Source organism: Anoplopoma fimbria, chromosome 5, assembly GCF_027596085.1.
Source record: "Anoplopoma fimbria isolate UVic2021 breed Golden Eagle Sablefish chromosome 5, Afim_UVic_2022, whole genome shotgun sequence".
In the NCBI taxonomy this organism is placed as follows: domain Eukaryota; kingdom Metazoa; phylum Chordata; class Actinopteri; order Perciformes; family Anoplopomatidae; genus Anoplopoma; species Anoplopoma fimbria.
Window position 1 is genome coordinate 14,676,918 of NC_072453.1, and position 17,365 is coordinate 14,694,282.

At 37.5% G+C, this 17,365-nt stretch overlaps 3 protein-coding genes across 3 annotated transcripts; all 3 read left to right on the forward strand.

Annotated features, from left to right (window-relative positions):
* The first annotated feature begins 543 nt into the window (after window positions 1-543).
* On the forward strand, window positions 544-4,313 carry ndr2 (nodal-related 2). The gene is made up of 3 exons (XM_054599401.1): window positions 544-808; window positions 2,572-3,359; window positions 4,161-4,313. Exons 1-3 carry the CDS (start codon window positions 544-546, stop codon window positions 4,311-4,313), a joined length of 1,206 nt encoding a protein of 401 aa, XP_054455376.1.
* Window positions 4,314-6,132: 1,819 nt separating this feature from the next.
* lrrc20 (leucine rich repeat containing 20) lies at window positions 6,133-8,547 on the forward strand. The gene is made up of 5 exons (XM_054599326.1): window positions 6,133-6,192; window positions 7,217-7,305; window positions 7,532-7,681; window positions 7,831-7,998; window positions 8,078-8,547. Exons 2-5 carry the CDS (start codon window positions 7,236-7,238, stop codon window positions 8,200-8,202), a joined length of 513 nt encoding a protein of 170 aa, XP_054455301.1. The 5' UTR covers window positions 6,133-6,192; window positions 7,217-7,235; the 3' UTR covers window positions 8,203-8,547.
* Window positions 8,548-11,099: 2,552 nt separating this feature from the next.
* On the forward strand, window positions 11,100-14,402 carry ppa1a (inorganic pyrophosphatase 1a). Its single transcript, XM_054599178.1, has 11 exons — window positions 11,100-11,186; window positions 11,385-11,449; window positions 12,040-12,093; window positions 12,383-12,502; window positions 12,587-12,673; window positions 12,761-12,887; window positions 12,986-13,113; window positions 13,327-13,412; window positions 13,689-13,758; window positions 13,982-14,021; window positions 14,111-14,402. The coding sequence occupies exons 1-11, from the start codon at window positions 11,126-11,128 to the stop codon at window positions 14,137-14,139; spliced, it is 867 nt and encodes a 288-aa protein (XP_054455153.1). The 5' UTR covers window positions 11,100-11,125; the 3' UTR covers window positions 14,140-14,402.
* The last annotated feature ends 2,963 nt before the right edge of the window (window positions 14,403-17,365 follow it).

Consider the following 17,365-nt stretch of genomic DNA (forward strand, 5'->3'; position numbering starts at 1 on the left):
ACTGTATAGAGAAAGATATTCAGAGTAGAGAAGCATAAGCCAGTAAAAAAAAAAAAAAAAAAAAAAAAAAAAAGGATGTCATATTCATAATACTGATAAATGACTGATGTTTTCACAATATTTTATACTAACATTAGTATTTTTTCATGTCTTATAAGACGCAGAATATGCAGCAGCCCGATGGTCCTCCTGCATAGTTCATTTCAGACGGTATTCAGTAGACTACATGACACTATGGGAAAGCCTAACAATTAGTGTAAATCAAATAGCTGGAACAATTAATCCAAGGATGGGGAATCAGGCTCCAGAAGCCCCAAATACCGAGGCGCAAACAAAGTGTTGCGCTCCTTGTAAACACGCACCCAGGCGCCTCATTACCAACAGAATGGATGATGAGCTGTCAGGTAACAAGTCTTGAGGACGCATGTCAATTTCCTTTAATGTTCTCAGCTACTTGTTAAACATAAAAAGGGGGTGGGTGAGGGTATATAAGACACCCCTAATCTCCCAGGAGAGGAATTTGTCATTAACTGGCCCAAAAAGATGCGTTCATTGGGAGCTCTGGCTGTCGCGCTGCACGCATCTCTGCTGGTGCTGCTCGCTCAGGGGGTCCACAGAAACAGGGATGGAGTTTACATGCGGTCCAAGCAGCATTTTTCCTCCATGGATCGATCAACCGGGTACCACCTGCCCACCTACATGATGCATCTCTACAGGAATTTCAAGTCCAACTTTTCCAGGCCTTTGGATACTATGGAGCAAGATTCCACAAAGCAGGCAGACACCGTGAAGAGTGTGATGGCTAAAAGTAAGATTTCCAAACATGCAGATGTTTTATTGATAATAATATAGGGGACAACAAGGTGATGAAGAAATGTATTAACGTGTTTATTCTTAAAGGTGTTTTTTTTTGGAGCTTTGGTCCAAGTCAGATCTCATGCTTTTAAAACGTAAAGACCCTTTGAAATGTTAGGTTGTTTTTTTTTTTTTTACCACTTAAAGACCCCTTTGAAATGTTAGTTGGTTTTTTTTTTTTTTCTGGGCTCAAGTGTTGCTGTCAAAGCTCCGAGCCAGACGACCTCAGAGGGGTTCAATCCACATCCCGTTCTGGAGGAGGGGGGGTGAATAACCATGCAGGATCAGCGTGTGAAAAGGACGGGTTTTCTGTCTAATTCTCAAAGCAAACCTCTTTTTTTTTTTTTACTTAAATAGGTGATGTTGATTAGATATCTCGCCAGACATCCCCCTATACAAATCTCTTGTTAAGTCAAATCAACAACTTCCCTTAGTTCTTTTTTCACACTTGGCTTGATTAGATTAGAGCTCGGGGATTTAATGGCACAAGCAGCCAACAGAGGACGGGCCTCCCTCCCTCCCTGCTGCTGAATCTCATTCCACATCGCTGCTAGGTGTTAGAGTTACTACCTATTTGTTTGAGTGAGGATATGCAGAAGCCGGGAGAGGCAGAGATGTGTTAAATGATGGGTTTCGGATCGGTGTTTGGTTTGAGTGGATGAATGGCAAAGGAGGGTTTGCACTTTTGATCAACAGGAGAGCTAAATAGGGCAATGCACGACAAAAGCACAAATTGAATGTTTAAAAAAAAAAAAATGCTTTAATCCTTTAGATTAATTTGAACCACACCTGTTCATTGACTCACAATGAGAGCCCCATTACAAGGTATGGGCGCAGCACTTGTTGCCCTGCACCAGAACAATGGCTGGATTTTTCTCTCCATCTGTACAAGCATTAATCATTAATCATTAATCATGAATCGTGGTAGAAGTTATCAAAGGGAATTATATTGTGCCTTAACTGTCCTCCTCTCCATTCATTTTTGCAAAACAAAAGAGGAGACTGGATTAAACAAATAACATTAATCCTACCTGTAATTAATATGGTTAATGATGATAGGTCATTGAGGTTTGGGGATGCACAATAATTGAAAAAAATGGATGATGTCAGACTAAAATTGACATGCATCTGTGTCAGTTATTAAGACGCACATATTCAAATATTTATAAAAACAAATGTTTTATGTCACTGTTATACCACCATGTAGCCTAAAAATAGTCTCAAAGTGGATTCTGTTAAATATTATATAACAATATGAATGTGCAGTGTGATAAAGTAAATGTTATATTTATTTGAGGATCTGATTATATGAAAATAGCAATGTTAATGTCTGTTTTTTCACTATTTAATAAATCAAGTCACTGAAAAATCAAGGTCTAAAACATTTAAAAAATCCTTTAATTAAAAGGACGTTTAAATGCTTGGTATAAACAGATAAATGTGAAGAGATACTGCTGTAGCAGCCTTTATTTCCTGATTTATTACTAAATACCGTTTCCAAGAGGAAGTCTTTATTGAAGTAAAGAAGAAATCACTGGAGATGATCAATACTACATTTAAATATAGCATTTCATAGTTAACATTTTCATAACATTTTTGGTTGTTGTAGTTTGCTTCTCCTGGAAAAGCTCACTGGCATTTGTATGTGTTGTCATATCAGTATAATCATAAACTGTCTGATTACGATAGTAATCTTTCTCTTTTCACTTTCACTAGGTTTGATATCCAGTCAGAAGCGCTGGATTGCGACCTTTGACCTCAAGGCCCTTCTGGCTGACAAGCAGATCCAGGCGGCAGAGCTGAGAATCAGACTTCCTCGGACAGCGAGCGTGTCCAACATCACTGTGGAGGTCTATCACCAGCACGGCCAGGCGTGCCACACGCACGAGGGCTGCCAGGAACAGCAGCTGGTGGGGCTTCTCACTGAATCATCACTGGTCACTTTATCACAGAACTGGAAAGTGTTCAACATGACAAAACCTCTCTTGAGCTGGCTCAGACGAAAATCAGCCACGGTAAGAATTCCACAAAAAAGAGTGGCAAGCAGAAGGAGAGTGGCAAAGACAAAGAGAGGCCTGTCGCTTCCCGATCAGCCCGTCTTTGTGGCGAGCCCGAGAAGAGAGCAGGACTTGAGTGACCGGGCCTTGTTGGTCGTCTTCTCACAAACTGGCTCTGATGAAAACTCGAAGGCCAAAGCCAGCTTGCTTCACATGGCGGAACAGTCCAAGTTCTTGTCCCCTGCTGAAATCAAAAGGGCCCGGTGGCCAAAGAGGCGAAGGAGCAAACGGGGCCAGATAGAACAAACGGTGAGAAGCCCGCAGGCGTCCAAGAGAGCGAGTGAAAAATCTCTCTGCCGCCGAGTAGACCTGCATGTGGACTTTAATCAGATCGGCTGGGGGTCCTGGATCGTCTTTCCTAAAAGATATAACGCCTATCGTTGTGAGGGATCCTGCCCTGGTCCCCTGGGGGAAAACCTGAATCCAACAAATCATGCCTACATGCAGGTTAGTGGTGGAAATATATCTATTTATGTTGTTATTGGGAATATAACTCATTCATTATCTGAGGCTCAGTAGATTCACATCCGCGTGGGCTGCTCGTGTTGACACATTTCCTCCCGTCAGAACACCAGATGGGAGATACTGGAGTAAACAAAAAAATATCCCTACATGACCTACAGCATTTGGTATTATCACTGATAGATTAAGGTAAACTGGTAGCTGTTGAAACTGCAGATGGAAACAAGACTAGAAAGAGAAAAAAACATATGCAGCTGTAAGACAAACAATATTGTAAGAGTTTAAAAAAAAGAGTCCAGCTGCAACGATTTAACCTTAAACTATTTTGAGAATTTATCCATATTTTCAGTAGTTTTTCAAGAAAAACTTCCAACATTCACTGGTCTCAACTTCTCACATGTGAGGATTTAATGCTTTTCTTTGGATGTCGGATAATAAATTGAATATAATTGGGTGTTGACTGCTAATCGAATAATCTTATTCATCCCCGTGGGGCTGTGGGTAATTAAAACCGAATGTTTTATACATATTTTTCTAGGCAAACCGATTAATTGAGAAAATGATCAGCAGATTAATCAACAATGGAAATAATCATAAATTGCAGTGCTATAAAATACATTTAAACAAGCATGCTATCACGAAACCCTCACTGGCATAATCAGGAATAATTAATCAGAAAAAATATTAAAAGTATTTGTCTGTCTTGGTATCTTTGTATACAGAAATGAAGTATTTTAAGACTGGAATCATCCATCTAAATCCTGTTTTGTTTTTTTTCTTTTCCAGAGTTTACTGAAACATTACCACCCTGACCGAGTGGCAGCGCCCTGCTGTGCCCCAACCAAAATGAGCCCATTAAGCATGCTGTACTACGAGAACAGAGAAATGCTCCTCCGACATCACGAAGACATGATTGTGGATGAATGTGGCTGCCAGTGACAGATACAACCAACTCCAAACATGACCTGTGTTGCTGAGCGGTGCTAACGGCATAAAACATGCTGTGCAGGAGCAGCCAAAGTCTGAAAAACAAAAGGGAACACTTAGCCGGGAGGAAAAAAGCTCTTTGATATTCGTCACCTTGCACTGTAAGATTGTAGCTGATCAATGTGCAGAGATGGGATTTTAAATTTGCGATGTGAGCTTTGGTTTTTAAGAAAAACATTGTTATTTTAACTGAAATACAAACTCAACAATAGCATCCAGCCTTCCAGCTGTGTGCAGATGTCACAATGTAATTTACAACTTTATTTCCCTTGTCAATTTCATCAATGTAAACATGAAATGGCAATGGTGTTGAATATTCCAGCACTGTTTTTTTTTTTTATTGTACAGTACATTTGTACAACTGTAAATTAATGTATATTTATTGTAAATATTAAATAAATTGTATTTATGTACATTTTGCACATGGATTATATATTTTGTTATGTTTTATTACTTATGATGTACTAACAAAAGGTTATTTTAAGCAGAGGTGATGGGTATCAAACATCTTATATATCTATATGGAAAAACTATTTTGGTTTTGTAATATGATACCTAGTCTCAAAGTAGTTTTCTCAGATTTTGCTTATGCGGTCACAAACACAACATATTTGCAAACATATCCACAAAACACAAAACCGATGTGTGTCATCACTCAGATCACAGACACATTTAACTTCAACTATGTGATACAAAAGATCTGACACACAAAAAGAGGTGGACTTTTCTAGTTTGAGAGTGTTTCAGTCATCAACAGTGCCACATCAAAATACAGCATTGTATAGGAGGGGAATATCCAGCAAATACTGTAAAGTGGCAGTAATAGCCATAACAATGGCAAACTATTCACCTGAAGCTAGAGAGAGCCTATTGTATTCAAAGCCTTTGAAAATACACTGACTAACCAGGAATTTGCCAGAGTCACGACCAGTAGTCAAACTGGGAATAGTTGGCCAGGAGTCAGAGGTAAGAACAACACTTAACTTCCTAATGCAAATATGTGTAAGCGAAAAGTCTAAATTTAATATACAGTACCAGACAAAAGATTGGACACACCTTCTCATTCAACTACTTTGAAGAAATTAAAATATAAAACATATTCTGGTTTGTTGAGCATTTGTTTGTTTACCACATAATTCCATATGTGTTCCTTCATAGTTTGGATGTCTTCAATATTAATCTACAATGTAGAAAAAAAGAAAAATAAAGAAAAACCATTGAATGAGAAGGTGTGTCCAAACTTTTGACTGGTACATAATAAACACAGTTACTGTTTAACCTACTTGTATGTAGCCTACATGTTGTATTTTTTTTAAATTTTATTTGAGATATTCATAATCCTGATAATACTGATAAATGACTGATGTTTTCACAATATTTGATACTAACATTAGTGTTTTTTCATGACCAAACTTTTGACTGGTACTGTATAGAGAAAGATATTCAGATTAGAGAAGCATTAAGCCAGTAAAAAAAAAAAAAAAAGGATGTCCTTGTGTTTTCTTCATATATTTTAAAAGGCCCAGTCTAAATGCAAAATATTTAGATTTATAAATGCAGGACTCAGATATGAAACTTTTGAATATGCTGACAAAAACAACATTGACCAGATTTTTTAAAAAAACGTAATAACTATTCATAATAAGTATTACTACTTAATAAGTTATAATGATGCGTTTTTACTGCAAATTTTTTGTTACTAAAATTAGACTAATGTTGCGTCGTCTGCAACTCGATAGCGCAGCACTGACGCTCCTGAATTCAAGCATTCCTTAACAATGAGCTCACTACAGCAGCTGTCAGGCTCTGCGGCACTTAGCTTCTAGTTTAGGTAAGTGGTTACCTGGCATGGTTTTGAATTAAATAACGATATTTTGATATAATGAATAGCTCAAAAGGCGGTGTTTGTATGAGTCTGGTGTGTTTTATATTGACTTGTATTTCAGGTTACTCCTGCAGAGGAAGTACATTTGTTCTCCTAGGTCCTGTGCAAATCAAAGTAGCATTACCCAGCGCCACGTCTGTTTCAACGTTCAGTTACGTTAACCAGAAGTAACGTTAACTAACCCGGTACTAATGTTCATTGGTCCACTTTCTATCTCCATTACATTTGTATTCTGTCTGCAATGACTGACTTCCAGTGAATTAACTCGTCGTGTATAATATTTAATATTTCAAAGGAGAAATATTGTGCTTTTTACATAACCACATTTATTTGTCAACTTGGTTTCTTTGCAGATTTATATGAATCACGTATATTTTTTTTTATATACTATTAAATAACATTTTCTGCCACCTTTACCAGCTGCAACATTAAAGTGATGTACACATTTATTCTTCAATATAAAATCCATTCTGCACAATGAGTACTTTTACTTTTGGTACTTAAAGTATAATTTTTTAACACTTTTGTACTCTTACTTGAGTAATATATTTGAATATTTCGTCCACCTCTGCTTGTATTACAGAGTACTTCTAAGTGATCCATCTACTGATCCGAAAGCATAGAAATCCCCAACATTTTGGTGTTTGCCATCAGTTATTATTTACAATAGATTAATTTTGTATTTTCTCATATTTGGTGGATTTTTATCATTTCGTCATCTCCAGTTGTAGGTGTATATCTTGTCTCGCTTTTATTTATTTTACTTAACTTTGGAAAACCTTCAAAATACTGTGAATGATATCAGTACCGCTCCAAGGAACAATTCATATCAATTTACAGGAAATATTCACTTAGAGGAAAGGACATTTACTTATTTCATTTTGTTGTTAATACATTTTTGGGTGTCATACAGCTCATGCATTAATGTATGTGTAATGTGTAATGTGTCATGTAATGTTTTTTGCTTTAGGAACAGTAACAGCAGAAAAATGGCTGAGGCAGTCGCAAAAGTGGCCCGCATTGTTAATGCAACCGTAGAGGAGGGAAAAGATACGCTGGGTAATATCCCTTCTCTTTCTCTCACTCACCCACTCTTTCTGCTGAACGAATAAGCTCGGATTCAATATTCTGGTTCATGCTATTTCAGATTTTTTCGCCAGCAGGTGGTGACAGAGGCTTACATTTGCTTTTTCAAATCACTTTAAATCTCAAAGTGTTTGTTAATTATAGAAGCTGTGTTAAAGCTTCATAATCTCATAATCAATCTTCTGATTCTTCTCTGCAGACCTGTCAAACTGCAAGCTCATTTCCTTCCCAGACGGTGTGTTCAAGATCCTCAGGAGTGTCTCAGACAACATCCGCATTATCACACTGGCTGACAACGAGATGAAGTCCATTTCCGGCAAACTCTTTTCAACCTTCACTCAGCTGAGAGGTAGCGAATAACACACTGCAGCTATTTGAATCAAGGAGTTAATAATTAAGAATAGATTGTATTGCTGTATGTTGTTCACCTCATAAATGGTTGAGGAAGACCAGATGAGTGACCCCTTGATTTACGCCTGGCTTGAAATATTTTTGCAGAACTGGACCTTCGAGGAAATGTTCTCACCAAACTGCCTGACATCATGGGAGAAATGGAGCATTTAACCTGCATCAATCTAGCTAATAACAGATTCTCCATCTTCCCTGATAAGCTGACTGAAATAACCACACTGGAGAAGATTAACCTGGAGGGAAATAGCATCACAGGTAATAATAATATACTAACGCAAGACGTTGCATTTTGCTATACGCCTTAAGCTCATGTTTTGTTTTTTTTGTGCCACAGAAATACCAGTGGAAAAGTTGACTGACATGCCGGCACTGAAGTGGCTCAACGTGAAGTCAAACCCTTTGGACTCAAACACTCAGTCTGCTCTGCAATCTGCCCACAATTTTGAAACGGAGTGCTAAAATATGTCCTATTTTATATACCCACCCACGGACTGCATGCGGTGTGCCTTTTAGCTACTTCAGTGGGATGCTTTGGTGTGCCTGAGAGACGGGGACACATACTTGAAGATATCGAACTGAAGATATCACAATGGTTTACGAGAAGCAAAACAAACAGAGGTGTGTTATTAAAGATTTTACGTTCTTCTGATGACTTCATCCTGCGGCCTTTAATCTGGTTTCTCTTTATGAACTACAAAGAGATGAAATCAATCCATTTATACTCCATTTGATTTATAAACAAAAAAAAGGACTTATTTATTACTTTTGATAGTATAAAAACATTTTGTTCAATTAAAAAGTATGCACTGGAAACTATGCAGTCTTACGTCATTATTTTTCACTGTGTGAAAGTTATTCATATTCACTTTAGACCAACTTTACAGAAGTGTGCCCTGACGTAAAGCTTTACTGTTTATTTAGGACTGCTGTTGATTATAGTGTTCATTTTCAATAAGTCTGATAACCAAAGTCTTCTAAATATCGTTTTTTCTGACCAGCAGTCCCAAACCCATAATCTGTTTACAATTATATAAAAAAAGAAAAAAACAGCTAATTATCACAGATGAGAAGGACTAGAGCATGTGGTATTTTGGAAAAAAATATTAATTAGATATTAAATAACTGCTAATTTTTCTCTTGATAAACTTATTGGTGAATTGTTTCAGGTCTGGTTTTATTATTAAGTTATTGAGGTTCAAATTTACAACCATAAAAGACAAAAGTTGTTAGAGGGCTGGTCTGAGATGCGGATCCTAATTAGGGAAACAATTTGGCAAATTAACAAGAGGATAAACTTCTTTACTTATATTTTCAATGTGTGCAGACAGATGATAACAGACTATTAAACACTAGGAAATGTGTTCTCCTGTGTTTCATCCTCAGGCTCCTGCACAGGGATCTACGCTCATAACAAACAGCAAAAAACGATTTGAAAGACAAGCAAAATATTCTGAAACTATCTGAAGTTTGAAGCTGGAGGCGCCACAGAGACCTGATTACGTCGGGTTACAGAGAAAGTACAGATAGGAAAATCAAGCTCTTAAACCCTCCATCTGTGATAGAGGCTGCAGGTGACAGAGACTGATCCACAGAATTAAATGGTTTCGCTCAGGCTTTTCAAGAATTCCTTAAATAGCAACACTGCAGAGTCTGGATCACCTATAATCTGATGTTTGGGTTCACTGTGTTGAGCCTTTTGTGGCGAATCAACCACAGAAGGGCAAGAGAGAGGTAGCATTATAATATGTTACTGATTCCCCTAATGACCAGCTCCTTTTCATGTGTGTGTGAAGCCTTTTAAAATGTGACAAGACACATGTTCTTACAGGGGTTGGATGCCTGAGTCTTGAGGTCTTCTGCCAAGATAAATATTTTTTTTAGCAGCAGACTTACTGCATCACGTGACTCCTCTGCTGCCCGGGCTGTGACCTTGTATTGTGCACCATGCTGCTCTCTGACTCTCCTTGTTTTAATCATCTATAAGCCACAGAAAAACTACAGTCATTTACATTTTTGGTTAGTGTGGTGTTTTAATAATGCATACAGTAGGAGGCATTCTTTTTAAAATGTAAATTCGATTTTGTGTGTTTTAGTTTAAATACAGTACAATTGATCCAATTAATCAGCTCATGTTAATCTTTTTGATGTTATCACATTTATAGCAAATTTTCATTGCATTGTGTAAACAAATACAACATAATATACATCAATTTAACATATAATAATTGATGTCAATACCCAATATTAATTTATAAAAAGTCAAGTGTGACCAGAATTGCTACCTTTAATTCTATTTTAATATTTTAAACTGCAACAAATTTGCTCACTTGTATTATGTATAAAGTATGTTATCCATTGTTTATATTCTAATTGAAGTCGTTTTTTTATATTCATAGTGTATTCTAATATGTAATATATTCTTTATATTGTGTATTCTATAGTTTCCACACCTGAACTTGATGAACAGTTTGTCAGGCTGTACGACACATTTTAAACGTGTTACTTTCTGCACATTGAAACTACAGCAAACATGGCAGAGCATTTAGTGTTTTTACATACACATGTCTCATTAACCAAGATCTGAAATGATACAAAAAGTCACAACAAGCTTCTGTAATTGCTACAATTAAAACTGCTAGATCGAATGTGTTTCAAACAATGTCATTATACAACTAAGTCTGACATATAAATTGACATTACAACGTTAAGTAGCATGGCAAGCTCCATAAGAGGCCATTTATAACTCTCACAATCAACCATTCTACCTGTCCTTTAAATTATGCATTTAGAGAGAAAAACAGATAAGTCCCATTTGTAAGTGTCTCTAAAAGTAGGCCCATAATTAATGTTGTCAAATAGTTAGAGGGAAACTCCAGAGGCAAGAAGTCACAACATGGGCACGCCACCTAATCCTGCCTTGTTAATTGGTTTTACAGCTAACGCCAGTCAGCTCCATCTGTTTGTGTCTGAATAGAGCTCTCAAGAGTCACAGCTTCTACACGCAAAGACGGTAAAAGAAAAAAACTTCACATCCAGGCCGCAGAATGCAGGTGGCAGCCATGGAGAAGTGGGAATAAGGAAGGATTAGCTGTGAATTACTACTCTGAGCAATTCTGCTTCTCTCAGACGGTTTGTCTGACGCCTGTTAGCTACAGATGACAAAACAGGAATGTGATTAGTGTTCATAAACCATACAGTGAACATGCAGCTCTGTTGTCTTGCCTTTACACTTCCTGTTGTCACATGCATGCAGTTGTCAGGTCTCTTGGCTTAAGCTCTGCGCATGCCCTCTCCCTCTGTCTCAATGACTGCCTGTCACTCAGGAGCGTCTTAGTGCTCCTGTATTAGACCACAGAGGGAGAGCTTGAGAGCAACAACAGACATGAGCTTTACCATCGAGGAGAGGGGCAGGCCGAACACCAAAGAGTACAGGGTGTATTTTAGTAAGTACAGCCGTTTGGAGGAACTAGTTTATGTGTTGTGTAGAATTGTATTTAATAATTGAATAGTTAACTTGTAGCTATAACTGCAGTAATATAGCTGCATTGACAAGTAAACGTAGAGAAGGGATATCACACTTTGTAGTTCCTCACAGTGATACAATTTTAAAAGAGTTATAATTGCATTTCTCCTTTTAATAGAAAACCCTGAGGGAAAATACATCTCTCCGTTCCATGACATACCCATCTACGCAAATGAAGCAGAGGTGAGCATCATGTGTCACAATTATTGCTGTAGGTTGTTCCTTTTGGAGATTGAAAGCTTGTTGCTGGGACTGAATACATGTATAAAAAATACATCATTTGTAGAGTTTGAAAGCATAATTATGTACTCCAGGTGACCACCATTACCCCAGCCCTTGTTGCTGCTTGGCTTGAGATTGGAGTCAATTATTCTGCAGTGGTGGACGGGTCCATATTTAGTTTGCTACCTTAACTGATCTTTAGTAACCAAGCTTCATTTCAGGCACAAATTGGTTCCGTTAAGTCACTCTTATAGGCCTGGTGTTAAGATTGTGTTCTTGTGATAAAATACAAAACATATAAATAGTTTTTGTACTTTTTCCTTTCCACTATCCAAAGGTAATGAATGGTATTTAAGCACAAACTGTATACATCAGACAGTCGTGTCAGCGTCCGCTGAAGTTTGGGATTTGTATAGTTATAATGTTGCAAAGCTTCGGCTGTCTTTCAGTCTATAATCACTGTTACGTAGGTTTTAGTGAAAGGAGTTTTATAGAAATGTACCTGAAACAGGAAAGATAATTAATATAAGGTATTTTGGTTCATTTTGCAGAATATTTTTCATGCTGTTGTGGAGGTTCCAAGATGGACAAATGCAAAGATGGAGGTATAAATAATATAAATATATGCAAATGTTTGCAAATTATCACTGTATACATGTATTAGGTATGTTCCCTCCTAATATTCAGTTTACAGATTGAAAACATTGTGAAATAAGACAAATACTGTGTAGCGTATAATGTTTTAGTTAATCTTGAGTTATTTATTTACGTTTTTTGTGTTTATGTCCCAGTAAATTATAATTTTTAATAACACAGTCACCACAATGTGAGTCAGTGAATCCTTCTATTTTTAGTTAGCTGATGTAACTGTGTTTTGGCCGTCTGTTTTATCAGATTGCCACCAAAGATCCTCTCAATCCACTGATACAAGATATAAAGAAGGGGAATCTCCGTTATGTAGCGAATGTGTTTCCTCACAAAGGCTACATCTGGAATTATGGAGCTATTCCACAGGTAAATCCTATAAACGATACTCAAGCAACATGAATCCTGACCATGTCTCTGCTCCGATAAACTCAAGCTTTTCTCCTCACACAGACATGGGAAGATCCAAACCACAAGGACAGCGACACAGGTTGCTGTGGAGACAATGATCCTATTGATATATGTGACATAGGAGATAAGGTACTGCTCTGACTGGCGGCTTAAAATAGACAGATTTAAATTTAGCTGTTTGCAGCTTTTTTTTTTTTAAATGTCTTCGATTCTCAGGTGTGCTCTCGAGGAGAAATAATCAAAGTGAAGGTGTTAGGAACTCTGGCTTTGATCGATGAGGGAGAAACAGACTGGAAGGTCATTGTGATCAATACTGAGGATCCTGAAGCCGCCGACTTTAACGGTAAGAATAACCTGCAGTAGGCCAAGAAGAAAATCTGCCATCAGTTACACAAGCTATCATGCATTTTCGAGTTCTCCTTTGTTTCTGATCTGTTGCAGATATTAATGATGTAAGACGACTAAAGCCTGGATACCTGGAGGCAACTGTTGATTGGTTCAAAAGATACAAAGTCCCAGATGGGAAACCTGAAAACCAGTTTGCTTTCAACGGAGAGTTCAAGGACAGGGTACACCTTTTAAACTTGTATTCACAGTATGAGTGCTGTAGTTTAAAAAGGTTAGGGCGCGGTATTACACTTTATAGATCAGTACACTCTATAGTTTGTATCTGTAACTTGTCAGTTTGTTTTCAAATGAATAAACAACTAAGAAATGAAAACAATTTATGTTAAAGTCATTTTCAGAGAGAAAATTTGATGTTTTTAAATTGTGTTTTCCAGGACTTTGCCATTGAAACAGTAAAGAGCACCAACGAGTTTTGGAAGGCGCTGATTTCTAAGAGGACAAATGCTGGCGAGTTAAATTGGTGAGGACTTAATATGTTGTGCAGACAGTATAGTAGGCTAAATTACGTTGTTTTTTGTGCTTATAGTGATATTTCCTTCCTTAACATCCATGAGATAATTATCAAGGACTGAGTGAAAGTTGACAGAATGCTGAGAAGATTTTGAATATACTAAATAAGAATTATTGTATTTGTTATTGGGCTGTTTATTACCGTTTTACTGCAGATAAAATAGTGAAACTGTAAATACATGCCTTTCTGATATTATTCCCTTTTTTCATCTCTGTATTGATTCAGCATGAACACCAGTGTCTCAGATAGTCCGTTCTGCTGCTCTGCTGGGGACGCAGAAGCTGTGGTTAAGTCTGTAAGTCTGTCTTTTCCTTTTCAAATTCATGTAACCACCTTATTCCCTTCCTTAATGAGACTAGAGTTGATAAACATAAAAGCATGCTGTCTAACCTGGTAACACACAGAGCCCTCAGAAGACCCTAAACAGACCTGCAGTTTCTGACATTATTTAAATGAGTCAAAAATATCTGAGCTGCACACATGTATTCCTCATGAAATAACAACAATAACTCTTATAGGCGAGCGCTTTTGGAGCCGAAGATCCAATTCCAGGTTCAGGTGGGTGTTTGTACATTTATTTGTTTTATTGCAGCTACTTTATGTTGTTACTCAAGGTAAATGGAAAAATGCTTGATTTTGTTTCTCAGTGGACAAATGGTTCTACTATGAGAACTAAGAGGATAAATCCTGGGCTGAAACCTTCCTTCACTTCCTCATCGCTTCATCTGATTTCAACACATCAGAGCAGTACACGGACGGGATGGATTGGATTAATGTTTCATGTCACATTTACCTGCTTCTTTGTTCACACTTGAGATGTCTGATGCTGTTTAAACCTACTTGTTGTGTGGTTGTGAGACAATATTACATTTAAGATATCAGATAGTCACCTATCATTTCAGGATTGAAGAAACATCACAATAAACTACACTTAACCCCAGGGTATTGTGTATTGTATTGATTTTATTGCCTCTACTATATATTGTCATTATCACATAAACTTGAGTTTTACCCAAATAAAATATGGATCTAAAATGGATAATGGTGTCCTATTGGAAAGAATTGGAGAAAATATTTGAATTAAGACACATAATGCGTTTCTTTGCAGAACTCCATCTAATAGTAATAGTTCATGTAGACATACAACTAACTGCACTACTGCCTATATGAGCAATTCCAATAAATACTATAATATAGCTACTTAACAGTACAAACAAGTGTTTATTCAGTATTTGGCTGTACGTGGATAAGCCTCATGGGATGCTTCTGTAGGCTGCAATTAAACATTACACTTCAATAAGCACTAGAGGTTTTCACAGTGTGGTAAGTGTTGTTATACATCAGGATAAAAAGATTATCTGTTTTCCTGCTGATTTCAAACCTGCTGTGATTTTTCATTACGACCTGTGTTATGTATTGGTTCTAAATGTGCTTAAAGGGTTTTTTTTTTATCTTATGAGCTACCATAATTAATTAAGGAAATAACAATCATATGAATCTAATCAAAATAATAATTAATTGCAGTCCTATACAAAATAGTTAAAAATTAGCTCCATCTCAACCTACTAAAACAGTAAAATCCTGCTTTTACTTTAATGCACAATAAGCTAATGATTGCATTTTTAGGCATTGAGCACTTGTTTTTCTCATTATACCTATATCATTTTAAATAAAAAATAACTTCAATGCAGGAGTAACTTGACTTTTACAGCATGGTATTAGTACTATTACTTAAGTAAGGGATCTTAATACCATTCCTCCATCACCGGGAGGCCAACTGGTTGACTTCATGGTGACAAGCCAAAGTCTTGACTGATTTTAGGCTACTTCGTTGGAAGTCATCCTTTTCTCCATGAGGCTTGGATCGGAGATGTTCTTCAATTTAGTAAATCAGAAAAGAATAAATACACACTGCATGGGTCTGAAGATAAATTTATCAAAATATGGCAACACATCTTTGACTATATAGAGACGCGTTTCCAGAGCTTAACTCAGTGAAGTGTAAAATAAGATAATCCTTTATTAGTCCCGCAGCGGGGACATTTGCAGGCTTACAGCAGCGTAGAGTAAAGTGCACACAAGAGACATAGTAAAAGAAAGACAAGATAAAAATAAAAATGAAATAAAAACAACAAGTATTATAAATAAGCAATAAAAAACAGTAGAAAATCAACAATAACTGAAATATTATATTTACTGACAGAAAAACTATTAAAGCTATAATTGCACAGTGTATTGAATTGCACATGTGTCATGTGGTCTGCTGGAAGCAGAGTTGATTGTGCAGCCTGACAGCAGCAGGAAGGAAGGACCTGCGGTACCTCTCCTTCACACACCGGGGGTGAAGCAGCCGGTGGCTGAAGGAGCTGCACAGAGCTGCCAGGGTGTCCTGCATGGGGTGGGAGGTGTTGTTCATCAGGGATGACAGCTTTGCCATCATCCTCCTGTCTCCCACCACCTCCAACGTATCCAGTGGACACCCCAGCACACTGCTGGCCTTCCTGACAAGTTTGTTGAGTCTCTTCCTGTCAGCTGTCGAGATGCTGCTGCTCCAGCAGACCACTGCATAAAAAATGGCTGATGCCACCACAGAGTCGAAAAAGGTCCTCAGGAGTGCTCCCTGCACTCCAAAGGACCTCAGTCTCCTCAGCAGATACAGTCTGCTCTGACCCTTTTTATACAGTGCATTTGTATGATTAGTCCAGTCCAGTTTATTGTTCAAGTGAACACCCAGGTACTTATAAGATTTCACAATCTCAATGTCCTGTCCCTGGATGTTCACTGGTTCCGGAGGACAGTGTTTACCCCGGCGGAAGTCCACCACCAGCTCTCCACCACCAGCTCTTTGGTAGGTGGACAGCGTCATCCACCCCGATGCCAGGTTGGTAGGCGAACTGAAGTGGGTCCAAAGATGAGATCACCAGGGGTCGGAAGTGCACAAGGACCAGCCTCTCCAGGGTCTTCATCAGGTGGAATGTTAGAGCCATGTTATGGCTGTTATGGATGTGGCGTAGTGGAGAGCAAGGTAGTTCTTCAGTTCTCCAATCAGAGGGTCGGTGGTTCGATACCCAGCTTCGGCAGTCGATGTGTCCTTGGGCAAGACACTTAACCCCAAGTTGCTCCCGAAGGCTTGCCATTGGTGTGGACTGGATGTTGCATGAATGTTAGTTAGAGTCTGATGGTGGCACCTTGCATGGTAGCCTGTCGTCAGTGTGTGAATGATATGTAATATACTACTGACTGTAAGTCGCTTTGGATAAAAGCGTCTGCTAAATGACTGTTGTATAGTATGTGTATTTATTGTCTGTGTCTGTGTAGTTGTATAGTATGTGTATTTATTGTCTGTGTCTGTGTAGTTGTATAGTATGTGTATTTATTGTCTGTGTCTGTGTAGTTGTATAGTATGTGTATTTATTGTCTGTGTAGTTGTATAGTATGTGTATTTATTGTCTGTGTAGTTGTATAGTATGTGTATTTATTGTCTGTGTCTGTGTAGTTGTATAGTATGTGTATTTATTGTCTGTGTAGTTGTATAGTATGTGTATTTATTGTCTGTGTAGTTGTATAGTATGTGTATTTATTGTCTGTGTAGTTGTATAGTATGTGTATTTATTGTCAGTGTAGTTGTATAGTATGTGTATTTATTGTCTGTGTCTGTGTAGTTGAGCTGCTGCAACACTTGAATTTCCCCCATGGGGATCAATAAAGGAATATAATAATAATAGTAATGTAATGTAATGTAATGTAGATAATTTAGGTTGATGCCACGAAGGCTGAAACATCATCTATTATCTTTATTTAATGTTTTATTCTATTTATTTAATGTTTCATTATCTTTATTTTCAAGTTCTTATTTTTAAGATCTTAAGTCTTAAGATCTTAAAAATAAGATCTTGAAAATG